This window comes from Heteronotia binoei, chromosome 14 (genome assembly GCF_032191835.1).
Source record: "Heteronotia binoei isolate CCM8104 ecotype False Entrance Well chromosome 14, APGP_CSIRO_Hbin_v1, whole genome shotgun sequence".
Taxonomy (NCBI): Eukaryota; Metazoa; Chordata; class Lepidosauria; order Squamata; family Gekkonidae; genus Heteronotia; species Heteronotia binoei.
The window spans coordinates 34,920,473-34,948,163 of NC_083236.1; the positions used below are offsets into that span (position 1 = coordinate 34,920,473).

Consider the following 27,691-nt stretch of genomic DNA (forward strand, 5'->3'; position numbering starts at 1 on the left):
AACTTCAACAGAACCCTCTTGGAGTTCACAAGCATGTTAAGTCAGCAGATAGATGCTGGAGTTTAGTTACAGCTGGTGTTTTGATCTCCCATACAAGGTTAACGTTAGAAAATAATAAATTGTAGGGAAAGATGTATGCCTATCCCAGGTAGGGAAGTCTTGTCAATCTGTAGGCTTGTTTATAGACAAAAATGTTTGGCTGGATCCCAGAAACAGAAGGTGCTCCAGTAACTTTCATCTTATATCGCTTTTTCATCACCATGATGCTTTCTTCCCACATAGAAAGCACACCGAGATCCCATTTTAAAGAAGCACAATGAAGCCCCTTTTTAAAAAGACTCTATCTCCCTGTCAGAAAATAGCTGACATCCCACCAATTCTATTTATATAAATGCTCGGTGTTTACGTAGGAGGCCTCAAGTGAGCTTTCATCTCCAGGGAGGTAGTGATGAGAGAGGAGCCATTTCTGAAATGGATGAGGTAGTCTGGGCTAGGCTGCCATAACATTTTGTGCATCAGGCTTCCCTTGGAAACTTCTGGTTGTGCAGAACACCGTGGGGTTCATCTTCCATTTCTTTTAAAAATGTAATTCTCCTTGAATCTCATTGAGAATGATGGGCTGTGAATGATGTATGTAAGCAAATAAATTTTTAACAGCTTTTGATGATATGGCCCCAGTAACCTTCCAAAACGTGCACCTTGAAAGCACCATCAGTAATGATGCTGTATAATGAAAATGATATATTTTAAGGCACTTCCTCCACATTTTTTTTGCGTTGGATTCTCACAGATGTTTAGTAGGCACAAATAACAGCATGAAGCTCCATGTGTGCAGAGTGAGGAAATATATTTATCCTTGTTGTGACATGAGTGCAGAGTGCACAGCTGGGAAGCAGCTGGAATGCTGTCTGGAACATTTGTAAGACTGGGCTGGCATTCAAGAATTAGAATAAAGTTGGCATGAAGAAATTTAATTTGATTGGGTAATAACCATGATATCTCTAATGAGTGTCCAGCTTTATACTTTGAAAGTGATGTCTTGCTTCTTTGAAAAGTTGCTCACAGCAGGGCTTTTTTTGAGCAGCAACGCACAGGAACACAGTTCCAGTGTCAGGGGGTGTGACCTAACATTCAAATGAGTTCCTTCTGAGCTTTTTCTACAAAAAAGCCCTGTGTAAAAAAAATGGAGCCATCAGAGGGTGGGCCTAATATACAAATGAGCTCCTGCTGGGTTTTTTTCTACAAAAAACCCCTGTGTGAAACAATGGTGATGCCAGGGGGTGTGGCCTAATATGCAAATGAGTTTTGCTGGACTTTTTCTACAAAAAAAGCCCTGCTCACAAGGTACTTCCTTCTCTACTTCTGCACTCATTTGCCTTTGCAGGGGAGGGGTAATTATGTGTGAGTGTGCCTGGAAGTCATGGTGCGCTCTGGTGACTGACCCTTACAGAGGCCCTGGAGAATATTCAAGGAAATGTTTGAATAAAGCCTGCCTCTGCCTTCCAACTGCTGGTATTCCAAGGAGGTCTCCCATCTAAGTACTTGCCAGTGTCAGCCCCGCTTAGCTTCTGAGATCTGAAAAGATCGGGTTTTCCTGGGCTATCCAGGTCAGGGCCTCATTTACTTTTTTTTAATTGAAAGGATAAAGAGCAAACACGTTTTCCACTGCAGGAAAACTATCCCAGGCAGCAAGATTCCTTTCCCAGTTTCCTCTCTTATTTGAAGGCCACTTTTCTGAGTGTGGGATCAGGGCTAGGTTGGCATGTCCTGATGTATGTTCCCAGTAAATCACTGTGGCCCCGTTTTGCAGAGGGAATTTCTCCTCCCATGTATGGCAGTCCAGTCCCGGTCTGAACTGTAAGTTTCACAGGGAACTCCAGTTTGACAGGACCTGGGATGGACACAGAGTGGACTCAACCGTAACCAGGAAAAGATGTAGTTAGGCCTCAGAGGCCATACTACATAAGACAGAGCTGATTAGGGCTGCCAATTCCAGGTTGGGAAATTCCTGGCGATTTGGGGGTGGAGCCTGGAAAGGGTTTGGAGAGGGAAGGGACGGAGACATGTCATAGAGTCAAATCTCCAAAGCAGCCATTTTCTTCAGGGGGACTGATCTCTGTAGTTTGGAGATCAGTTGTAATTCCAGATCTCCAGGTGCCTCATGGAGGCTGGCAACCCTATCTCACTGGGGGAGGACATATGAATCAGGGTTTGCTTAGCCAGAGGAGGTGGAACTGTTCTTTCCTTGTTCGCAGATGTAGTGCAATGTTACACATAATACACAGAGTAATAAAACTGGGTTACAAAATTTGAGAATGTTGCGGAAAAACTCAGTGAAACTGCACAATATGCACAATGAATACTACTTTAAATTCCGCAGATGATAACTACAAGCTTATTCACTTGTTCATCCTCCTGAACAGTTCCATTTTACATATGCTGCAGAACAACAGGAGCATGTGATCCTTCCTGGCAGTAAACCCAGATGGAAACACATCTGTTGCAAAGTTCAAAGAATCACAGAGTTGGAAGGGAACTCCAGGGTCATCTAGTCCAACCCCTTGCACAATGCAGGAAATTCAGAAATATCTCCCCCCCCCCCCACACACACACACATATATCCCAAGTGACCTCTGCTCCATGCCCAGAAGATGGCAAAAACCTCCAGGATCCCTTGCCAAAATGGCCAGGAGAAAAATTGCTGACTGACCCCAAAGCGTCAATCAGCATTTCCCTGGGCTAGTAAGAAAAGGGCACAAGAACCAAGCACTGATGCAACCCTTCCTGCCTTCCTCATGATCTAATTCACAGAAATCAGCATTGCTGTCAGATGGCTATCAAGCCTCTGTTTAAAAACCTCCAAGGAAGGAGAGCCCACCACCTCCCAAGGAAGCCTGTTCCACAGAGGAACCGCTCTGTCAGGAATTTCTTCCTGACGTTTAGCCAGAAATTCTTTTAATTTAATTTCAATCTGGTCCAACCTTCTGGGGCAACAGAAAACAATTCTTCACCATCCTCTATATGATAGCCCTTCAAGTACTTGAAAATGGTGATCATATCACCTCTCAGTTGTCTCCTCTTCAGGCTAAACATACCCAGTTCCTTCAACCTTTCCTAATAGGACTTTGTCAGCAGACCCCTCTGGATATGTTCAAGCTTGTCTATATCCTTCTTAAATTGTGGTGCCCAAAGGTGAACACAATGCTCTAGGTGAGGTCTTACCATAGCAGAGTAAAGTGTGCCAACTAATCCTCTTTATGGGGCAATATCCCTTCACTCACCAGGCACAGGATATTCCACCTCTTCTTCTATAGCAGAGTCTGTAGATGAGTCAAATGTATAATCATATCATTTAGTACACGCATTTGCTTTAGTAACATTGAACATTGTTTATTAACTATATACAGTGAAGCAAAAATTAAGCTGAGAGAGAAAACACGTTCTGTGCGGCAAAAAGCAGCAGTTACTTCTCTCAACTGACAGAAAAGAATGTTCACCCACAGCAGGGAGGGGCCAGTTCAATAAGAAGAGATAAACACCATACAACGCATCAGCCCCCTTTCCACCTGCTGTCACTCTTTACTCTTTCTATTCAAATTAGGCCACAGTGAACTATTCCAACAGATACAGCCCAAAATTGAATTCATCTTTTTAGCTACCGCAAAACACAGCTGACCCATGTTCAGCGTATGGTTCACCTAGGCCATACTAAGATCATGGGATGGTATATCCTGACCTGGATATCCCAGGCTAGCCCAATCTTGTCAGATCTTGGGAACAAAGCAGGGTTGGCCTTGGCTAGTATTTGGAAGGGTGACTTCCAAGGAAAACCAGGGTCATGATACAGAGGCAGGCAATGGCAAACCAGCTCTGAAACTAACTCACCACCTAGTGGTACATAATGATAAAAGGGCTGGAACTTCTGGCTGCTAGACAATCTTAAGATCTCCTGGCTATATTACACACAATGCCATACAATAATCTTAAGATCTCCTGGCTATATTACACACAATGCCATACAATAATTAGTTAATTAATCATGGGTACAGTTTGGCAACTTTCCTCAGAACCAAACAATAAAAGAAAACCAGACAGGAAAAAGGGAAAAATAAGATCCCCACTCAGTTTCGAGAACAGGGGTAAATATAATTATTATAAAAACTGAGGAGGAGGAGTTTTCCTATCTTCTTAAACAGAAGCAAAGGGCTTTGGATTCTTTAAAATACTGCAAGTTGCAGATAGAATGCCCTCTTGTAACCTTTCATACCATTAAGCGACCCATGACAACCTGTGCTTGAGATAAAATTAACATTTTGAAAAGTTCATACTGAACTTTGCGGCAAGAGTTCTTAAGAGGGGCAGTGGAACAGGAGGGGTGGAGCACCTTGTAATTATGGAACTAATCCTCTATTCTGTTTCATGTCTCACATGTTTTTATTTATGCCTTTATTCATAAACTAAAATATTTAAACTCTAACTTTCTGTTGTGGTTCAAGGTATCTAACAGTACCAAGATTATTATTTTTTTAAGAAACCATACAAAATACCACCTTCTTTGGCTACACAACCCTGATTCATATGTCCTCTCCCAGTGGGGGGCTGGGAGGATTGCCAGCCTCAAGGTGGCATCTGGAGATCTGGAATTACAAGTGATCTCCAGATTACAGAGATCAGTCCCCGACCAGGATTGGCCTGGTCGAACCAAGGGGGCCATCCGGGGAATGTATATATGCGGGACCCCAGCCCGCGTGCACCATCCCTTGTAATGTGCTTCCATTAAAGTATGTTGCCTTCAAACCGTCTCGGTTCTCAGCACATTACAGTCCCCCTGGAGAAAATGGTTGCTTTGGAGGCTGGACTCTAGGGTATGTATCCTGATACTGAGGTCCCTTCCCTCCCCGAACCACATCCTCTCCAGGCTCCAGCCTCAAATCTCCAGGTATAGCCCAACCTGGAATTGAAATACCCCCCCCTCAAATGCATAACTCCCCCTCAAGAAAACATCAGTAGCTTAAGCCCCATTAAAAGCCCTCACAAATAAAATTACCTTCAGCACCTCCTAAAAACATCTGAAGAGGCCCCACCCTACCCCCTCAGGAAGTCCATTCCACAAGGTGAGAGTCACTGTAGAAAAGGCACAGGCTCACGTAAATGCCAAGCAGGTCACCTTAAAGCGGGAACAACTAGCAGGTGACAAATATAAAACCACAACAGCTGGTGCATGGGGACAGATGGTCCTGCAGGGCCATTAAAGGAGGGGATCCATAAATAACCCCAAGGAACTCACTCTCTTTCTGTGTTTCAGAGGGAAGTGGGCTCCTCTCCTGTATCAGTGGATATTTGTCTTATTGTTCTACTACACCAAAGGCATCCAACACATCACCTTCAGGCCAAATGTGGCCCATCTGAGGTTTTTAGCAACTTTTTTTAGCTGTTCAGGTTCATGATAAATACATAACAAAACTGGGCCATTATGGAGAATTACTGAGTAAAGGAAAGCTGGTATGAAGAAAACCTCCAGCTCACTTAACTCGCATTTGAGTCACGTCTAGCACTCATACACCAAGTGTGGATCCCACTTAACATGGTTGCTGTCATGTATGTTGGATCCTCCGGTTTCAAATTGAGGCTTTCCTTCAGTGCACTTTAGCAATTGTTTGCAAGTGGATTTTTGCACAATATTAAGTGCATTATCCAACAGGTGTGAAAGCAGCCATGTGACATTCAGTGGCAATGTTGCCCTGTGGTAATTATTGAGCATATAAGATTTGGGACAGATTAGTGGCAAAGTCCCATAGATTACATGACCTGCTACTGAAAAAGATTTGGATGCCCCTTTGGACTTGGAAGAGAGGAGTTCACATCTTGGTCTGGTCAGGTATTTGCTGGGGTGGGAAGTCCACTCTTGTTTGCCAATTCTATGCCCCCTATCTTTGCAGCACAATGCTAAGCAGAGGAGCACCCATCTAAGCTTCTTTTTTATTATTTCAAAATGTTTTTTAAAATTGATCTCATAAACAGCATATAATGAATAAAGTGGGCTTTGGAGAGAGTAACTCTGCACTCAATATCTGGCTTTTTGACTATTTTGAAACACTGATGGTGGAAGAAGGAGGAGGAGGCGGAAGAGGATAAGGAGAAGATTTTAGAAAAATGAAATAGGTTTGTTCATGGAATCCAGGACTAACATTACTACAGCTTCTTGGACTCAGGTACCGAAATGTGAAAGAGACCTTAATGCAACAGAGTGACTCCTTCTTCACCTTTTCTTCAGTTGCCAGTATACACAGCCACATGTTCTCCTGAGATAAACACAGCAACTGAATGAAGAGTAGATGCTTGTAAGGGCAGCACTGAGTTGAAGACACTGCAGTAGTCCAGTTTAATTCACCTCAAGCTTATCAGGGCTCTCTCCACTCTTCCTTGGAAGGACAGCTTATCTGAGGCCTCACATATGAACATGCCGTGCAACTTTTATATAAATAGATGATGAGCCGTATGCTGGTTCTGATAAGGGAGTAGGAGGGATGTTTTCAGAAGAGACTGAAAACAGGACCTCAATGTACCTTCTGTGTGGGAAGAACAAAGAGGCCTGATAGTGGTGAATAGAATATATAAGGCATCCAGTTCCAGGTGTCCTTGCTGTGCAAGCTTGTATGCTAAGAGCCAGCCTACAAATTTTGTCTACGAACAAGTCTGTGGACTGACAAGACATCCCTACTTTAGAGTTGGGGTATCCCCCTTGTATTATTTTTAATGTTAAACAAGCGAGAGGGATAAAGCCGGCAGCTGTGTCTAAACATCGGCCTCTGTTTGTCAATTTATCAGCATCTCCATCCTGTGAACATGCTTGTGACCTCCAAGAGGGTTCTGCTGACGTTTCTCCTGCAGCTGTTGGTGCTCCTTTTTGATGTTCTTCCGACGTGCAGATCTGACAACGAGAGGGCGATTGAGCTCATGACAGAAACCCGTTTAATTGATGGGTATGTACAAACAGCAGATCTCTAATACAGAAAAGCATCTTGCGACTGTGTTTTAGCTGCTGTGGCCATATCCCCACGTTGTGAGCCACACGCTAGCTCAGATGAGGAGTTCCCTAGGCCAGCCCTTGATATGGGCTTACACTGGAGTTACCAGGCAGTGCCTGGCAAACAGCAGGAGGTTTTGGAAAGGGCAGAATCCTGGGAGAATTTTTTTTTAAAAAGAAAAATAAGATCACACCTACTCACATGAAGATATTACAACAGAGTTTAATAGTGATTCCTAGAACTGCCAGGAACTCTGTGGTGAGAACTTAAAATGACCTCCTACCATGCAACAGGACCTGGGGTGTGTGGGATCCCCCACCCTCACCTGGGGCTTGTTAGCCCTAGCTTACCAACAGTCCCTGTCCAGGGAAGAACAGGTTTGGTGGAAGCAGAAATTCTGGACATGAACCCCAATGCTCTATGTTATGCAGCTGGAAACCTACAAGATAGGTTTGCCAATCCCCAGTTGGGAGCAGGGGATCCTCTGGTTTGGAGGCCCTTCTCCCACTTCAGGGTTAGCAGAAAGTGGAGGAAGGGGAGGACATATCCACTGGGCACTCCATTATATCCTATGGATACCAGTCCCCTTAGGATATAATGGAGAATCAATCTGTGAGTATCTGAGGCTCTGGGGAGCTGTTTTTTGAGGTCGATGCACCAAAATTTCAGCATAGCTTTTGGTGCCTCTCCTCAACTCCCCCCTCCCCAGTTTCAAAATGATTAGACCGGGGGTTCAGTTCTATGAGCCCCAAAATAAGGTGCCCCCATCCTCCATTATTTCCAATGAAGGGAAGGCATTTAAAAGGAGAACAGTCCCTTTAAATGTGATGGCCCATAATCTCTTTGGAGTTCACTTGTGATCGTCACAACCTTGCTCCTGGCTCCACTCCCACAGTCCCCAGATATTTCCTGAGTCAGACCTGACAGCCCAACTACAAGACCTGCCTTCGCAACGGCTTCCAAGGTCACTAGGACCAAGTCCCACTTGCCAGAGACCCAACAGAGGACTCAGGTGCTTATCAGATTCCATATGTGAGCAAGTATGGGCACTCTAAGAAACATTCCTTGCCCCCTGTGGGGAGGGAGTAGGGCCAGGCTGGATCTGTCTGAGCTTGTTCCTGTGTTTAAGAGTTCATTAAGAGTTCATGCTGTCTCTGTCCAGTGATGGAACAAGACGGAGCTATTCAAAGTTCTGCAGCCTGCCTGTAGCAGAGCGTGACTACCCACCCTTGCTGCTGATCATAATCCCATGAACATGACTGTGCCCCAGGGGCACTTAGCGGAGCCTGGGCATCATCTCCTTTCTATTTCACCCAGATATCTTCAGTCTCTGAATTGAAAGAAAAATACAAACCTTCTCTAGCTTTTCTATCTGCTTTCTGAATCCAGGTGTTCAGGTTTTGGCACACTTTTGGATTTGGGGCAGGGCAAGAAACAGCTAAAGAAAATTGCTAGAGGGGAGGTTGAATGAAAAACCTCTTTTGATGTCCCCTTTCCTGGAAAGGGAAGGTGGCCTGGAATAGCTCAGTCTCATCAGAACTCAGATGCAAAGCATGATCAGTACTTTATCGGAAACCTCCAAGGAAGACCCTATGGAAGAAGGTAATGGCAGACCACCTCTGTTTCTCATTTGCCTCAAAAGCCTCTTGCTGGGGTTGCTATAAGTGGGTTGCAACTTGAAATTGCTGAGCAGTCAAGTTAAAATGGATAAAAGGAGGTACTTCTTCACCCAAAGTGTGATTGACATGTGGAATTCACTGCCACAGGAGGTGGTGGCGGCTACAAGCATAGCCAGCTTCAAGAGGGGGTTAGATAAAAATATGGAGCAGAGGTCCATCAGTGGCTATTAGCCACAGTGTGTATATATAAATTTTTGGCCACTGTGTGATACAGAGTGTTGGACTGGATGGGCCATTGGCCTGATCCAACATGGCTTCTCTTATGTTATGTTCTTATGACAGCATCGAGAGACATAAATGATTTCTTCCCAGTATGGTTTCCTAGCAAAAAGATGATAGAGTGAAATCTCATATTGGGAACATGCTTCCATTTGGTGACATGCTTCCATTGTCCTCCATGATGAGGTTGTTCTATCTCTCTGCTCTCCAGTCACAATGATCTGCCACTGAAGCTGAGATGGCTGTACAACAACCAGCTGAAAAAGGTTGACCTCAGGACCCTTGATACCACTGTGACAAATATTGAGAAGCTTCAAGCCAGCCATGTTGGTGCTCAGGTAGGTGGTGTGGGATTGGAAACCCAGACTGCAAACCTGGGGTGCGGTCATACGTCACATTAAAAGCGGGTGTGTAGCGCTCAAATTTGAACCGCTGAATATTGATTTGATGCAGGGCTGATCAGACGAGCATCCAATAATGTGACTCATCCTGTTGTTGAGTGATCAGACATCCAATACATCCAAACAGGAGAGCCAGTTTGGTGTAGTGGTTAAGTGTGCGGACTCTTATCTGGGAGAACCGGGTTTGATTCTTCACTCCTCCACTTGCACCTGCTAGCATGGCCTTGGGTCAGCCATAGCTCTGGCAGAGGTTGTCCTTGAAATGGCAGCTGCTGTGAGAGCTCTCTCCAGCCCCACCCACCTCACAGGGTGTCGGTTGTGGGGGAGGAAGGTAAAGGAGATTGTGAGCTGCTCTGAGACTCTTTGGATTGGAGGGCGGGATATAAATCCAATATCTTCTTCTTCATCATCATCACACTCTTTTCTTGGCGCATGCGTGATCAGATGGTGATTCCTGGGAGGGGGGGGTCCATTGAACATGCGCCCAACTGTTTGGAGGTGGGAAATCAAACATTGCTTCAGAGGTGGGGGGGGGAAGGGGGAAAGGTTTCTGAAATTATTGTTGCCGATTCAAACCAGGGGACTGCCAGGAACTACTTTCCTAGAAATTGGCAGTGACAGTGATATCTGGAAATCCTCCACATTGAAAAAAAAGATTTTTTTTCCTGTTCTGAATAGTCGGATAACGTTTTCCCCTCCCCCCACCCTGATCCTGTGTTGATCGGAGAAGCAGAAGTGTCACCTCAGATTCCCGGATGATCTGGCAATGCGCATGTCTGCTGGGGCTTTTTTTTTTTTTTTAAAAAGGAGGGAGTGGCGGTAAACATTCCAAGGGGTAGTATCGCGCGTGAGCTGTCCAAACAGGAAAAAAATGATTGTGTGCCGCTTCTGTGAAAAAGGGCCAGACTTTCTGCGCTATCAAATTAACGCGGCATTGATCCGCAGCAAGCCGGGATGACCCCGGACGATGCTCAATTGCCAGATGTGGATGTCTGGATGAACATATTTAATTTGTCAGCGAGACGGAGCTGTGTCACCACTAATGGTACATCTGAATGCACCCCTGGATAGATTTTAAAGGGGAGGGAGGCATGGCGCACTGGTAGAGCATCTGCTTGGCATGCAGAAGGTCCCAGATGCCATCCCTGGCATCTCCAGTTGAAAAGTCCCAGTAACAGGTGATTTCCAGCCTGAGAACCTGGAAAGCCACTGCCAGTCTGGGTAGACAATATAGTCCTTGATGGGCTTTTTTTGTAGCAGGAACTCCTTTGCGTATTAGGCCACACACCCTTGATGTAGCCAATCCTCCAAGAGCTTACAGAGCTTTTAGTGCAGGGCCTACTGTAAGCTCCAGGAGGTTTACCCACATCAGAGAGGTGTGACCTAATATGCAAAGGAGTTCCTACTACAAAAGAAGTCCTTGGTCTCGTTCAATATAAGGCTGTTTCATGTTCAAACGGCTAATAAAGAAAACAAGGCTCAGTAAGCCAAAAAACCCCAAAGGCAACCTACCTGCTACAATTGTGGCTTATTGGGTGAATGCAAACATGTTCACTGCAGCAATAGAACTACTTGCAGAGTGATTTTCTCTGTGCTTTCTTTATCTGGCTCACAGCCCAAATGAATATATGAGCCAATTTTATAACTGTTACTGAAGTGGCAGGTTGATATGCCTTTGGTTTGGCCATGTGCCAAGAAAGGAATGCAGTTTGTATCCCATGGAGAGCAGATCTCAGTCCTACAATGGTTGTGGAGCCTAGCACCTGGGGGAGATTGGCAAAATCCCAACCCGTGTAACACCTCTGGACCAAGGATGGAACTACAGAGAAACCAGAAAGGGATACCTGCTAACAGTTGGCCCAAACATATGTTTACCCCAAATCTTCTGGTTCAGGATTTTTCTCAGCTTTCTGAAAAGCTAGATGAGTTTGATGCTGTATTTACTCTAACACAGTGACTCAGTTTTGCTACCCACTTAAGTGAAAATAAATAGGCAGTCTATCCAGTAAACTGGGCCTGACTGAGGAAGATTCTCTGGGCTTGCAAAGTCTCTCCTAGCAACTGGCAGGGGATGGGGGTGGGTAAGGTTGCAGATCCAGGTTAGGAAACTCATGGAGATTTGGAGATGGAGGCTGGGGAGGGTAGGGACCTCAGCAGGTACAAGGCCATACAGTCCATCCTCCAAAGCACCTATTTTCTCCAGGGAAATGATCCTTGTGTTCTGGAGAGGAGGTGTAATTCCAGGAGATCCCACCAGGAGGCTGGCATTCCTAATACCCTCATATTTGTTAAAGGAAGCTGGTCCATCAGCCATTGGGTTTGAAATGGGAAACCAGGGTGGACTGGAGAAGCTAGTGTTTCCGAACTGTGTCCTGGGATTGAAAATGCCCCTTGCCCCATCCTTGACCTGAGACCCATCAAGATGTACCCCTGGAAGAAGACAGGTTCTCTAGTTTTAATTGTTTTATATTTATATAAATATAATGGAGGCCCAGGTAGCAGCCACTACTAGATCCGCCTTTTTTCAACTTCGGCAGGTGCGGCAGTTGGCCCCTTTCCTGGAGCATGACGACTTAGCAATGGTGATCCATGCCACGGTCACCTCAAAAATAGATCGCTGTAATGCTCTCTACATGGGGCTACCCTTGACACTGACTCGGAAACTACAGCTAGTGCAGAACGCTGCGGCACGGCTGTTAATGGGGCTCCCCCCAATGGGAGCACATTCTGCCAATGCTGAAAGAGCTGCACTGGCTACCTATTGTGTTCCGAGTCCGTTTCAAGGTGTTGGTATTGACCTTTAAAGCCCTTTAAGCTCAGGGACCTGTCTATCTGTGGGACCGCCTTTCTCCACATGTTCCCCAGAGAGCACTGCATTCAGGGACAAAAAATCTATTGTCCATCCCTGGACCAAAGGAGGCTAGGTTGCATTTGACGCAAGCTAGGGCCTTCTCAATGGCAGCACCAGAATTGTGGAATGCTCTCCCAGAGGCCATAAGGGCCCTGCGGAATCTCTCAACTTTCCTCAGGGCCTGTAAGACCAAATTGTTTTGACAGGGCTTTGATATCTAACCGAGAGAGAACTGCCACCCGACATCATATAGAGTTCTAGGTGATCACCGTCAGGAAATAAGAACTCGCTTATATTGTAGTGACACAGCACCATGAAATGGTTTTTAAAAGTTTAAATTGTAATTATGTTTTATTGGTTTTAACGTGAGAATATGAATGTTGTCAGCCACCTTGAGTCTGCTTGCGCAGAGGGCCGGATAGAAATTTAAAGTAATAAATAAATAAATTATAGTGTATTAATTTTATGTTGTACACTGCCCTGAGCCCCACCTGGTGGGGGAGTGCTGTCTAAAATTGAATAAATAAATAGCAGATGAATGAATGAATACTCCCCCTCACTTGCCTGGCTTCCATCCTACTCTTTTTTTAGGTACCAGGCCAAAACAAGTCTTTTTACTCAGTTTTTTTGCTAAGGGTCTTTGACTTTCTATAATTGCTTTTGTTGCTCTGCTTCTAACCTGAGAACAGAAAGAATCTGATTGCATATTGCTGATTTCTTTAATATCCCCAGATGATTTATTTGGTGTCCCCAGATGTTCCATGCAGTAGTCTTCCTAGTTGTACTGCTGATCTGACTGCTTTTCACTGGAGCAGGATGTTTGCTAAAGGTGCTATTCCCAGGCAGCTGGGAATGGGTAGATATTGGTGGGGGGGAGCAGGGGGGTGAAAGTTGAATGGGGAGACATAACTGAGCTTGCTGTTAACCTAGTCTCCATTCCACCCTGAGAGATGCTTGTGCAAGGGTGTCTACTGCCTCCACTTCTTCGCTATTACTGTGCAGCAGCAAATTGGTGAGGGAAAAAGCTGTCTGAGTTGATGGAGAAGAAAATTGATCTGGCTTGTGTGACCAAGACCAGATTGTGATGTGTTGCATCTGTGATGTGTAATGCTGCCTGGTTATGTGACCTTTCATCAACCCCCCACTGGAGGTCAGGGAGGGTAGCTCTCATTCTCTAGGAGTCTTTCAGATTCCTGGTGCAAACTATACTTGGCAATTTGATTGTCTGTTCCTTATGTTAGGTTCCAGGGACAGACTGACATTCTGCTTATTCACCAGCTGTCTAGTTCTCTCCAGGCACCCTGTCTGACCTAACAGAAGTAATCTTGGGGTCGTTGCTTGAGATAGCCAAACAGATTGTTCTGGGATATTTTCAGCATTCATGCTAACAGTACCTTCGTCTGGGTCACCTCAGGATTTCACAGCCTTGCTGACCATGATGAACAACATAGGACATATAATCTATGTTTGCCAATCCCCAGTTGTGGGCAGGGGATCCCCCAGTTTGGAAGCCCTTCCCCCATTTCAGAGTCATCAAAAAGTAGGAAGGAAATGTGTGCTGGTCACTCCATTATAATCTATAGAGACTGATTCCCATAGGGTTTAATGGAGAATTGATCCATTTGTATCTGGGGCTCTGTGGGGGCTGTCTTTTGAGTTAGAGGCACCACCTCAAACCACCTTCCAAGTTTCAAAAAGATTGGACCAAGAGATCCAATTCTATGAGCCCCCCCAAAAGGTGTCCCTATCCTTAATTATTTCCAAATGGAGGGAAGGCATTTAAAAGGCTTGCGGTCCCTTTAAATGTGATGGCCAGAACTCCCTTTGGAGTTCAGTTGTGCTTGTCACAACCTTGCTCCTGGCTCCACCCCCAAAGTCTCCAGATATTCCTTAAATCAGAACTAGCAACCCTAGAGATATCTTAGGGGTTTTTTTTAACTAAATCTCTGAGGGGGCTGAAGCTGCCACCTGTGCCAAGGTCCAAGCATTGCCCCCTCAAGACATGTGGCACCAGCACTCTGCAGGAATATATGGTTGATTAAGATGCTCCTCCCATGGAGACCAATGGATCCAACTGGTTTCCAGAATGTTCTGGCAGATTTTAAGACTAACAATTCTGTTGAGGCCACAATAGGAGCCTGGAATGAGAGGCTTCTGGAAATTATCAACATGGCTGCCATCCCCCCAACTCTTCCCACCTTTGAGGTGGCATCTACCACCTTGGTTTATTATGGAGCTGGGTGAGTTGGAGACATCCAGAACAGCACTGATGGAAAACCCAAACCGAATCTGACAGAGCATGCTAAAGGGCTCCTTGTAGGGTTGCCAGCTCTGAGATGAGAAATACCTGCAGGTTTTGGGGGTGGAGCTTGAGGAAGGTGGGGTTTGATGAAGGGAGGGACTTCAGTGGGTGTAATAATACCAGTGTCCACCTTCCAAAGTGGCCATTTTCTCCAGGTCAAATGATCTCTGTTGCCTGGAGATCAGTTGTAATAATGGGAGATCTCCAGCTACCACCTGGATGTTGGTAACCCTAGCTCCCTGGCAGATTTGTGAAGCAGGGATGAGACTGAGCAGCAAAGAAATCCTATGTCACTGCTATCATGTCATCAGCAAGCGCACATTCAGCTGACTTGTTTGAAATACTTGTTGACTCCAAAGTCTGTCTTTAAATGCCTAGGGCAGGGGTGGCCAACGGTAGCTCTCCAGATGTTTTTTCCCTACAACTCCCATCAGCCCCAGCCAGCATGGCCAATGACTGGGGCTGATGGGAGTTGTAGGCAAAAAACATCTGGAGAGCTACCGTTGGCCACCCCTGGCCTAGGGACTTATGATTGGTTGAGACATTTTTGCTAAGAAAACCTCTCCTATACATTCTGATTTGGATACTGGATACAATACAGCTGATGTGCTAGAAATGTCCAATATACCCTCTGGTTCAGTTAGAGATCATTTTGATTCAGCTGCTGACAGGTTACTGGGATCTGCACTCTGAATCCTTGTCTGTCCTGATTATTGAATTGGTGCAAACTGGGATTTCACAGGGCTCAGTTTTAGCCTCCATGCTGTTTAGCCTCCATGCTGTTCAGTCTTAGGGGAAATCATTTGTGGTTTTGGACTAGGCTGACATCAGGAAGCTTATGACATACAGGCACTTTTATCATTTCACAGATTGTACAAAACAGAAAATGTTCAGTAGAGTATTTATAAAGGGAATAGAACTGCAGGACAGTGGAATGGCTTGGGGGGTAGCTTAGGTTTGCCAGAGTCCAGATGGGGCCTGGAGATCTCCCACTATTATACCTGATCTCCAGACAACAGAGATCAGTTCCCCTGGAGAAAATGGCTGCTTTGGACGATGGACCCTGTGGCATTGTAACTGCTGAGGTTCCTCCCCTCCTTTAACCTGCCCTCTCCAGTCTCCATTCCCAAAGTCTCCAGGTATTTCCCCACTCAGAACTGGCAACCCTAGGAACAAGTGGGCACCAGTGTTCCCTTTAAGCTGAGTTAGTGTGAGCTAGTTTAAAGTTTTTAGCCCCCGGATCACACTTTTTTGTCTTAGCTCAGGAAAAATAGCCCCAGAGCAAACAAATTTATGCAGTAGCTCACAATTTTAATGCCAGTAGGTCACAAAGTAGATTTTTTGCTCGCAAGACTCCAGAGCTTAAAGGAGTCTTTTGTGTCTTCCATTTCAGTCACGAAATTACAACACAGCGGATGCTACGGAGGTGACCAGTGGAAGTCCACTGGTCCCCGGATGTAGCTCCACAAATACGCTCCGCCAATCAAGATCTGTGGAGGAAGTTTAACTGGCCAGAATTGGACCTGGCCAGACTGAGGGTTGTTCCGGGGTATGTATATAATTGGGACCCGGCCTGCGTTGCCTCACCTTGTGATGTACTCACTAATAAAGCATGTTGCCTTCAACACGTCTCGTCACTCAGTACATTACAGTGGAGACGAAGGTGGGATTCTAGCCAGGTAACTCCCCAAGCGGAATGTTGCTGACCTGGCCGGAGACGAGGAAGGCATGCATTCAAGGGAGACGGAAGCACCCGCTGCCGCTGCCGCCATGGCTAACCCAAGTGGGACGACGGGCCACCTTGCAGAGTTCGACCCCGCCAATCCTGATAGGTGGGAGACCTACACTGAGCGGGTCGATTGCTACCTACGAGCGAACATGATTACAGATGACAGCCATAAGAGAGACGTGCTCCTGAGTGTCTGCGGGGAGGCCATATTCGAGATCGCAAAGGGTCTCTCGGCCCCCGCGAAGATCACAAAGAAAACGTACGAGGAGATAGTCAGACTCCTGACCGGGCTCTTCTTGCCCCAGCCTTCCATCATCGCCTGCCGATTCCTCTTCCACAAAAGGGATCAAGGGGCGGGAGAGACAGCCACTGTCTACCTGGCCGCCCTCCACCAAATCGCGGGGAACTGTAGCTTCGACAAGCTGGATGAAGCCCTGAGGGATCGCTTCATCTGGGGCCTCCGAGACAAAAGACTGCAGCAAAGGCTCTTCGCAAAGGAAGAGCTCACCCTCCAACTCGCCTTCAACGAAGCCACCGCGTTTGAGAGAGCAACCAAAGCTTACAACAACCCGCAAGTGGAAGCCGTCCACCAGGAGGAGATGGCACCGGGCAACCCAGAGGAGGAGAAGGCAAACCAGCTACGTCGCCAACCAGGAATGGGGCCGAGATCACCCATTCGGCCATGAGCGACAGAGAGACCAGCCAACACCAAGTGAGCCAGCTGTGGGGATCCACAAGAGCGCCGGGACTGCCCCTATCGCAACGTGGACTGCAGGAACTGTGGAAGAGTGGGCCACATAGCACAGGCTTGCCGAACCAAGGCCACCCGCAGACACCAGTCCACCAACCACGACTCGACCAATGCCTACTCGACCGCATCGACTAGCCTGCAGGTAATGAACTTGACCCTCACCACCCCACATAAGGTCAGGGTGTCGGTCCTAATCGAGGGTGCTCCATGCCTAATGGAGCTGGACTCGGTCTCCTCCATCTCCATAATTTTGGAAGCGTTTCTAAGAAAACTTTGTCCCCGTGGCCAGCCCCAGCTGTGACCGGCAGACTTCATACTGCAGGACTTCCAAAAAAACCCTGTACAGATTTTGGTTGGGCCACTGTAAGGGTAAAGTTTAAGAACTTTAAGGGCAAGCTGGACATTCTCGTGGTCAAACGCCAGCTCACCACATTACTGGGGCTGGCCTGGTTTTGACCTCTGGGTATTCAAATAGTGGGGGTGCAGCAGATGCGAACGCAAAATTTTGAGCATGTGTGCCGGGAATTCCCGGAAGTGTTTGATGGATTCCTGGGGTGCTACAAGGGGCCTCCCATCACCTTACCCCTTGATCCCCACGTGAGACCGATAAGGCTGAAGGCCAAGCGAGTTTTGTTCGTTCTTAAACCAAAAATAGAAGCGGAGCTGGACCTCCTCACAGCCCAGGGAGTGGCAGAACCAGCATCCTATGCTGCATGGGAAACACCCATAGTCACTTCAGTGAAGCCAAATGGAGATGTGCGCATATGCGCTGATTACAAGTGCACAATAAATAAGGCACTTCAGGACAACCCATACCCCATTCCGGTGGTCAGCCACGTACTGGCAGCCCTAGCAGGCTCTAAGGTTTTTGGGAAACTGGACTTGGCCCAGGCATACCAGCAACTCCCAGTGGACGCCAAGACAGCAGAAGCCCAGATCATTGTGACTCACAGGGGAGCTTTTCGGGTGTGGCGGTTGCAATTTGGGGTTAGTGTGGCTCCGGGGATTTTTCAGAGCATTATGGATTATCTTCTCAAAGGGATCCCCAAAGTGCAACCGTTTTTTGATGATGTTTTGATTGCCACCCCGGACGCTGAGGAATTCAGCAACCATCTGCGCGAGTATTCCACCATTTCCAGGCAGCAGGACTTAAAGTAAAGCGGGAGAAGTGTTCCCTCGGGGTGTCGAGGGTAGAGTTCTTGGAGTTTGCAGTAGACACCGCAGGAATCCACCCAACGGCCGACAAGACCAGGGCTATTGTCCATGCCCTGGCCCCCACGTGCAAGATGGAGTTACAAAGTTTCTTGGGATTATTAATTGTTACCATTCATTTTTGCCCCACAAAGCGGCCATCGCAGAACCCCTTCTTAGGCTCCTCGATAAAAATGCCCCATGGGTCTGGGAAAAGAAACAGGCCGCTGCTTTTCAGGCAGTCAAGGACCTCCTAGTTTCCAATGATGTGCTCCACCATTTTGACGAATCCTTACCAGTGATTCTGGCTTGCGATGCTTCCCTGTACGGGGTGGGTGCCATTCTGGGGCACCAACTCCCGGACAGGAGGGAGGTTCCCGTGGCCTATTATTCGAGGACCCTGACCCCCGCGGAGCACAGCTATACCCAGATAGACAAGGAGGCCTTGGCAATAGTGGCGGGTGTGCATAAATTCAATGACTACCTGTACAGTAGGCGTTTCACGATCGCCACGGACCATAAGCCGCTACTGGGCCTCCTTGCTCCAGACTGCCAGACACCGCAAATTCTATCACAGCGCGTCCTGCGGTGGAACCAGTTCCTCAACTCGTACACATATGCCCTAGTCCACCGCCCCGGCAAAGCTATGGGACACACGGACGTCCTCAGCTGCCTGCCGCTGCCCTCTATGGACCCGGATCCCGCCCCCGCCCACCATGTGATGCTTATAGAGACTCTACCAGAGAGGCCCCTCCACTCTGCTGAGGTAGCTAGGGCCACGGGTAGAAACTGCATCCTCGCACGCATTTTAGTCTAAGTGGGAAGGGGGTGGCCCGCGGGCAAACTGGACGCAGAATTCAGGGCATTCGCATCACACAGAGAAGAACTGTCCATGCACAAGGGGTGCCTTCTCTGGGGTAGCAGGGTGGTGGTCCCCCCCACACTATTGCAGAAGCAAGTGCTGGAAGCCCAACACGAAACACACTCGGGGATAGTGCGCATGAAGGCCCTGACACGTAGCTATGTATGGTGGCCGGGGATGGACGAGGAGATAGAAGGGTGGGTTCAAAGGTGCCAACCCTGCCAAGAGTCCCGACCTGATCCGCCCAGTGCCCCTATCCACCACTGGGAGTCCAACAGGAGGCCGTGGTCCCGGTTACACCTAGACTTTGTGGGGCCATACCAGGGCCAAATATTCTTTATCTTAGTCGATACATACACCAAGTGGTTGGAAGTGATTCCCGTAGCTTCAACCTCCACTGCGGCAGCGGTCAGAGCCTTGCAAAGGGTCTTTTGCACTTATGGGATTCCTGAGACCCTCGTCACAGACAATGGGACCGCTTTCACCTCCCGGGAATTCCAGGAGTTCTTGAATCAGTACCTCATCCAGCACATTCGGTCCGCCCCTTTCGATCCAGCCACCAATGGCCAAGCAGAGCGTATGGTGCACACCACTAAAGAGGCCCTTGGTCGCATTGTACAGGGAGATTGGTATCCGCTTGGCAGCTTTCCTATTTGATAACAGAATCACCCCCAACCCCGTCACCGGGTTAAGCCCTGCCGAGTTACTAATGGGGAGGAAGTTGATCACGAGGCTAGACAGGTTGCATCCTGACCGGGCTATGGACCTCTGCAGTTCCCCTGAAACCAGGGAAGCTGCTAGGGGATTCTTTCCAGGGGATCCGGTATACGCAAAGAACTTTGCAAGCTGGCCAGAGTGGTTAGCCGCCCGGGTGCTGCGAGTCACCGGGTCCCGCTCCTACGAGGTCTCGTCGGAGAAGGGCCAGATCCTAAGGAGGCATACTGACCAACTGCACCGTTGCACATTGCTGGAAGAACCGACAGCGATCGGGGGAGCGGGAAGCGGGGGAGTATTAACAGCAACACCCCCGGAAGCTGCCCAGCCTATGCTGGCCGCACCGACTATGCGGGCGGAAGAGCACCACAGCGGAGGGAGCGGCAGGAAGTTTAACGGGCCAGGATTGGACCTGGCCAGACTGAGGGTTGTTCCGGGGTATGTATATAATCGGGACCCGGCCCGCGTTGCCTCGCCTTGTGATGTACTCACTAATAAAGCATGTTGCCTTCAACACGTCTTGTCACTCAGTACATTACAGAGTCATTAGTAGGCACCTGCAAGGATTTGCAAGTGACATCTTATTTCCCCCCATATCTTCTCCCTCATGATGGCTTTTTTTTTTTTTAGCAGGAACACACAGGAATGCAGTTCTGGCTGGCTTGGTGTCAGGGGGTGAGCCCTATTATGCAAATGAGCTCATACTGGGCTTTTTCTTTTTAAAAAAGCCCTGTGCAAAACAAAGGTAATGTCAGGGGTTGTGGCCTAATATGCAAATGATTTCCTGCTGGTCTTTTTCTACAAAAAAAAAGCCCTGCCCCTCACTGTTTTCTTTTTCCCTTCCTTGGCAATCCCCATAGGCTTTTTCCTTTTCTCTCTTTTCCTTCCCACTTACCAGGCAACCTACCCTTTTCTGGTCCCTGTCTTTATCACTCCCTCTTTCCCTACCCAAGGCAGCAGCTTCCCAGGAAAAAGTTGGGTGAATTGCTCTCCAGCCTGCAGCACTGGGCTGGCCCCAGCTGCATGGTGGCATGGCTGTCACTGCTGGGTCTACTTCCTTCTCTAACTTGGAAGCAGCAGTGGGTAGTTCTAGGAATCACCAGACGCTCAATGGTAAAACCTTAGACAAGTTTTTTTGTTTGTCTTCACTGTTTTTCAGTTCTGTAATCTTAATCCAACTACACTTTTATACAGATGCCAGGTTCCTCTGAGTCCCCTTCAGGGGACTTTGGGGGCAGTCTAGGAAGGGGCGGGGAAAGCCCCAATGTGATGACATCACACAGAAGTGACATCATTGTGTTGGGGACTGGCAGCAGTGCTCCAAACTGCAGACACGCACTGTCCCTCACCCCACTTCTTCCCCAAAGCATTTAAAAGACCCCTTTAAATGCTTTGGGGGGAAAATGAGGGAGGTGTATGTTTGTACTCCAAGCTGTGAATTCGTGGCTTGGAGTGCAAAGGTACATGCCATCTCCCCACTTCTTCCCTAAAACATTTAAAAGTGGCTTGGTTCCAAATGCACCTGGCCCCTCTACCTCTCTCCAGCAAGGTTTAAAGAGCCCTCCAGGTGATCTGTGGTCCACCTGCTCCCCGCGATCAAATGAAGGGGCCTTTAAATCTTCAGGGAGGGAAAGGGGTGGCTGCCTGAGGTTGGGCTTGGGGGCAGGGCTTTACCCCATTGGCCAGCTGGCCACCCACAGATTGGAGCCCCCAAACCTGGGGGGAAACCTACCGGGACCTGGGAGATGGCAACCTTTCTGATTGTCTTTTATGTTTTGTAATAATCATCCTTGAGTCTTAATGAGAAAAACAGGCTATGAACAAAGTAAAGAAGGTAAAATGTTTTATGCTGTTTCTAATGGTTGGCTTTTAGTTTTGTTAATTTTGTTAATATGTTTGACTTTGTGAGTTGCCTGGATTAGGTCATCCAGAGAGGCAGCACATACATTTTCTCAGTAAATAAACATAAAGAGAGCAGATGCATTCAATCATGTTAATTAACCAGCCTGTCTCTGTATTAAAAAATAATTACAATTAGCACTTGGGCGTCTCCAGGTATAACTGCAGCAAGCCAGCCAAAGTGATCTCTTTGGCCATTCAAGCAATGGTTAACCTTCATCTCACCTCCTCTTGTTGTGTTGTAGCCTTCATCTGAATCCCGTGCCCCAAACAGCTTTGCTAACCTCCAGGTGGGGCCTGGAGGTCTCTTTGCATCCAATGCGATGGGTCATTAAACTTTAAACTCGTGAAGCATTTTAAAAACAAATGAGCAGACTTTCCAACCAAGAAAAAATGTGCTCATTAAAGCCTCCAGTCCCTGTTTCTCCCACTCCTTTGAAGGAACTGATTAGGAATACATTCAGCTATGCTGGGGCACCAAGTGTGAAAAGGAACCCTGGAGACTTGCAGGCTGTTTTTTTCAAATAACAAAGCCAAAGAGAATCTAGTAGAGGAAGAACAGCCAGACTACCAATGAATAGAATACTAGTGGGAGGAGAAGCTGGCTGAAGGGGCTGGGTGGGAAAAGCATGTCATTTTGACTTTCCCCACTTCTGAAACTCCCACCCACTGACCCACCTCATGTCCAAATAGGAATATTGTACAGGTCCTCCAAGTACAGCCTAGAGTTGTCCCAGAATTGCAACAGATATCCACAGGGGTATAGCAAGAAAAATTGGGTGGTGGAGCCTTGGGAAATCCTATGCAGCAGAGAAGCTGGGTGGGGGGGAGAGAGGGGGGGTGCTCTCACTGCGCCTGCACCAGCCCAGTCACGTGACCAGCCATCATGTGAGGCCATCAATGCCATAGGGTTGCCAGCCTCCAGGTGGGGGCCTGGAGATCTCCCACTTTCACAACTGATCTCCAGCTGGCAGAGATCAGCTCCCCTGCTTTGGAAGGTGGACTCTATGAGACATTGTACAATGCTGAGGTCCCTCCCTTCCCCAAACCCTGCCCTCTCCTGGATTCACCCCCAAAGCCTCCAGATGTTTTCCAACATAGACCTGGCAACCCTACTGCCAAGCTGAGTCCTCTTCCTCTGTTAGGAGCTACAGAAATCAGAGGAAATGGCTGCAAAGGGTGAATACTATGGCATTATACCGCACTGAGGGCCCTGCCAGGTTTCACTCCAAATCTCCAGGAATTCCCCTACCCCTGAATGTTATTTATCAATACAGATTACTTAATCTGCATTTGAATTCTGGGTTTTACCAGGCTTTTAACAGTGATTAAATTATTTTGGGTCATTACTGATTTCATATTTTCCTGCTCTTTTATGTGTCACTCTTAGCTTTTTTTATTATTGAAGTTTATTTTTAAGATGCATTTGTAAGTTGCTTTGAAAACTTTTTATAGTGGAAAGTAAGGCATAAGATCCTGTAATGAAACAAACAATGGATAATTTTTACCAATGTTTCCTTCAGTTTTGGACCCTGTACATCCTCTGCGGTGCCCAGAACAAAGATGCAGTGCGTCTCACCCTGGAACAGATCGATGTTGTCAAACGGATGTGTCAAAACTACGATGAGCTTGAATTGGTAACATCCGCTCAAGGTGATCAGAAGATTTTTTAAAAAATATTTCTTCTGCTTTCAAAACATGGGCTCCAGAAATTTTATACATACATACATATACAGAGAGAGAGAGAGAGAGAGTCTGGCTGCATCAGGTGTTATAGTCAGGGCTTTTTTGCAGCAGGAATTTCTTTGCATATTATGCCACAGCCCCATGATGCAGCCAATCCTCCTGGAGCTTACATTAGGCCCTGTATTAAGAGCTCTGTAAGCGCTTGGTGAATTGGCTACATCAGAGGTGTGTGGCCTAATATGCAAAGGAGTTCCTGCTACAAAAAAAGCCCTGGTTATAGTAAATCTTAGTTCATAAACCTTACTTATTAAGGGGATAAGTCATAGTTTGGTAGTAGATCATCCACTCTGCGTGCAGAAAGTCCCAGGTTTAGTTTTTGGCATCTCCAGTTGAAATGGTCAGGTGGCAGGTAATAGGAAAGACTTCCATCTAAGACCATGGAGAGTGCTGTAATATTTTGGAGGAAATTTGGGGAGGAAATCTAAGTCAGTTACCCTTGTTTTGAAGGTTCTTTAGATCTGGTCTTAGCCCACAGCTACCATTTCCTGCTGCCCCTCAAAGCAGTAACAAGAGAAGAATAAAACAAAAATGGCTGTTCAGGCCTATGGCATGATGTCATTTCTGGGGGAAATCCAGAAGAGATGTCATACCTCTCTAGGAATTGGCAGAAACTTTATGTAAAACCAGAGAGTTTTCAGCATTCCTGGGGAAGAATGAGAAGTTTTACTATAGAGTTTCTGCCAATTCCTAGAATGGTGTGAAGTCACTTTCAGGTAACCCAGGCCAGAACACTTTCTTTGTTTGCTTTAAAACGAGAGAAATTGTAGACAGAGGAAAGCAGAGTATGAGTGGTCTCCAAAGAGGGACAGAAGGACAAACAGTGAGAATGAAAGACTTGTGCAGAATAAAGCATTGAGAAACACACAGACATACTCTTTATTGCATGGTAGCAGGACTATTTCTGTCACCAAGCTACACAAGCAAGCACTTGGAAGGTACCACTCAACTGAACTACAAGCATTCTGGTTTTGAAGCAGCTATGATGTTTTCTCCCTGCCCTTGCATGTCTTTACAGGCACTGCACTTACATGATAACTGCTGAAGTCCAGAACAGACAGCATCAACAATTGTCTTACCAAGCTGCTACATGTGTGTGGATAGACAGACAGATGGATGGACAGACAGGCAGACAGGCAGATGGATGGATGCAGACTAAAGAGATAGCTGATGGCACCTTTAAAGATTACAAATGTTGGATTCCTCCAGCTATATAAGTTATCACTGATGATAGTTTCAGAGGGTAGCCATATTGCCGTTCAGAGCTAGATTTGAGTCCAGTGGCATCTTGGAAACCCTGGAGCTTTGACTTGAAAGCTGAGACCCTAAAACTCTTGTCCTGTATCAGGATCTCACTGAATGGCTTGTAATAGTTAAGGAGCAGCTCCTGTAGCAAGAGTGGCTGGCCATTCAGGTTTAACTGCCCTTGTTGTTGTTTTTCTGCTTGTGTCCAGGCATTGCTGATGTTGAAAGTAACAAGATAGCATGTCTGATTGGTCTCGAAGGGGGTCACGCCATTGACAGCAGCCTTGCAACTCTGAGGATGTATTATAAGTTGGGTGTTCGCTACCTGACCCTCTCAGCCTTCTGCAACACACCCTGGTAACTTACAACAGCCATTCCTTCAAAAATCTTACTTTTCAGATAAGCGGGTGGTTGAGGATTAAAAGGAGGGAAGGTGACATGTTATAGGCCAGTGGCATCAGATCTCAGACCCTAAGCAGGATTGGTATTTTGATGGAAGACCACCAGGGAAGGCCCTGCAGAGGAAAGCCATGGAAACAACCTCTGTTCCTGAATTGCTGGTTAAGGTAGTACTAGTGCAATAGAAAGATCCCCTGACTAGGGAGGTATGATGCAGCTAACACAAAACCATTAATAAAAGTGAATACATTCTTAACATCTTCAAGGTAATCCTCTTCAGTATCAGGGAAATGCAGTGCTGCAGGACATCCTAGGTTGAGTCCCTTCCAGATGAAGAATAACAGAATCATAGAGTTGGAAGGGGCCATACAGGCCATCTAGTCCAACCCCTGGCTCAGTGCAGGGTCAACCTACAGCATCCCAGACAAGTGTTTGTCCAGCTGCTGCTTAAAGATGGCCAGTGAGGGGGAGTTCAGCACCTCATAAGGTAGCTGATTCCACTGTTCAACAATTCTGTTAAAAAGTTTTTCCTAATATCCAGCCAGTACCTACTTGCCTTTAAACCCATTATTGTGAGTCCTGTCCTTTGCTGCCAACAGGAACAGCTCCCTGCCCTCCTCAAAGTGACAGCCCTTCAAATACTTAAAGAGGGCAGTCATGTCCCCCCTCAAGCTTCTGTTCTCCAGACTGAACATCCACAAATATTTCAGCCTTTCTTCATAGGGCTATCCCCATGAAACATTGTGGGAGAAGTCCAGGGGCTGGCTCATGACGGCTTGTTTGCATTTTTTCTGTCTTTTCGGAGTCACAGCAAGAAAGATACTCCAGTATTAATTGCTGAGTTGAGTACCTTTGAACAATATAAAAATTGCTACACATTTGAATTGGTGTGCTCTCTTGGGCAGCAGCTTGGGTTTTTGTATACCTGTTTCACCTTAAATGTCTGTGTCCACCTTTGTGATTCTTGTCAGACCTGCCCTTGTGTATAATGGGATTCCCTCCCCCCCCCGCCCCACATTCTTGTTTCATTTTTAGGGCACAAACAGCTACACATTTGGAACACAAGTTTTACTTGGATGCTGAACCTTTGGCAGCTTTCGGTGCAGTAAGTGAGCACATAGTTTTCTATAATGTGTGTCCTTTTTCAAATGTGGTTTGAAAAAACTTATGAGAGAAAAGAAATAACATGGCTCCTGAGAGTGGGCTAAAGTGGTCACGGTGTTAGTCAATTATCTCTTGAGCTGAATGTTTGGCCAGAGTTGCAAAATTGATAAAGCCATCTGTCCATATTCTGCTAGGAAGTGGTGAAAGAGATGAATCGTCTGGGCATGATAATAGACTTATCTCATGCATCTCACGCAACTGCCATGGCTGTTTTAGAAGCCTCCAAAGCGCCAGTCATATTCAGCCATTCGGGAGCCCATGCCATTTGCGACAACTCCAGGAATGTTCCTGATGATGTTTTGCAACGTCTGGTAAGTGTGAATTTTCTCTTTTACTTGATGAAAAATATGGAGAGCGAGACTAGGGCAAAGGTCCCTATTGTTTTTGAGCCGGTGGGCTTGTTTGGAATTCTGAGAAAAGTGCAGTGGGCACAATCACAAAATGGCTGCCACAGGAGGTGGAGCCAGTCACAAAACAGCTGCCACAGGAGACAACCACAAAATGTCAGGGAGCAAGATTATGCATAACTAGAATGGAAACTCCTCAACAGAAGTTCTTTAACATGGTGCCTGCCAATTGGAACCCCTACTGAAAAAAAGCTCCACCTAACCTTGTCCACTTTCCAAAAGCAATTAGTGGGCACTGGAAAAAGTGTTGGTGGATACCGTGGCACCCATCCACACTGAGGATCTCTGGACTAGGGGGTATGCTCCCGTCTTGGCGGGGGACATGATTACTTTAGAACAGAATGGAAGCTAGTCCCGTCTCTCCATAAATTCATAGTACAGGGAGCTGATCCCTATAGTTTGGAGAGCAGTTGTAATTCTGAAAGATGTCCAGGCCACACCTAGAGGATGGCACCCCTACAGTCACTGATATGATGTCACTGCATTCATTGGTTGCCAAGAAGATTCATGCAAAGCATTCACACTGACGTTCAACATGCTGTAGCTGTATTCTATGTTATGTCCTGATAATTTTAACATTGTTTTTAACCTTATTGTGTTTTTACTGTAACATTCAGGCCTCAGATTCAGCAAGAGCTCACAGGAGTGCAGTCCCTGAATCTTTCTGAGGGTTCCCCCTCTTCCTCCCCACCTACCTTGTCCATTGAATAGTAGGTGCAGCTTCATAACATTGCCTGGATTAGGAGAGCAGGCAGGCAGCCAGCCAGCCACTAGGGGCTTTGCCATGCCCCCAACAGCCCTCATTAACCTGCAGAGAAGCCCACGCCACTCTTTCTCCACTTCTTATGTGATTTGGGTGGCAGGTGGCTTGCTGGCTTTTTGACTGAGGGGGATGGCCCAGGAGAGCCCCAGGCGAGCAAGGTCTGCTTGGGCTGGCTGGATCTCTAGCTAGCCCAAGCAGGCTTCGCTCGCCCAGGGTTCTCCTTTCTTGCATCGGGTTGCTTTTGGCTGAGGGGGGGGGGGGGGGAGAACCGCTAATGCCGTTTAGAGAAATTGACTAACTGGAGAGAACTGCTAATGCCATTTGGAGAAATTGACTAACTGCTT

At 47.0% G+C, this 27,691-nt stretch overlaps 1 protein-coding gene across 1 annotated transcript in view; it reads left to right on the top strand.

The window, feature by feature from the left end:
- The first annotated feature begins 6,646 nt into the window (after nt 1–6,646).
- LOC132582643 (dipeptidase 3-like) overlaps nt 6,647–27,691 on the top strand; it is a 35,350-nt gene continuing 14,305 nt past the window's right edge. The window contains exons 1-6 of the mRNA XM_060254311.1: nt 6,647–6,983; nt 9,138–9,264; nt 23,150–23,279; nt 24,824–24,971; nt 26,049–26,118; nt 26,312–26,488. Coding sequence (XP_060110294.1) covers nt 6,847–6,983; nt 9,138–9,264; nt 23,150–23,279; nt 24,824–24,971; nt 26,049–26,118; nt 26,312–26,488 — 789 coding nt within the window. The 5' untranslated portion in view covers nt 6,647–6,846. The remainder of the gene's footprint in view (nt 6,984–9,137; nt 9,265–23,149; nt 23,280–24,823; nt 24,972–26,048; nt 26,119–26,311; nt 26,489–27,691) is intronic.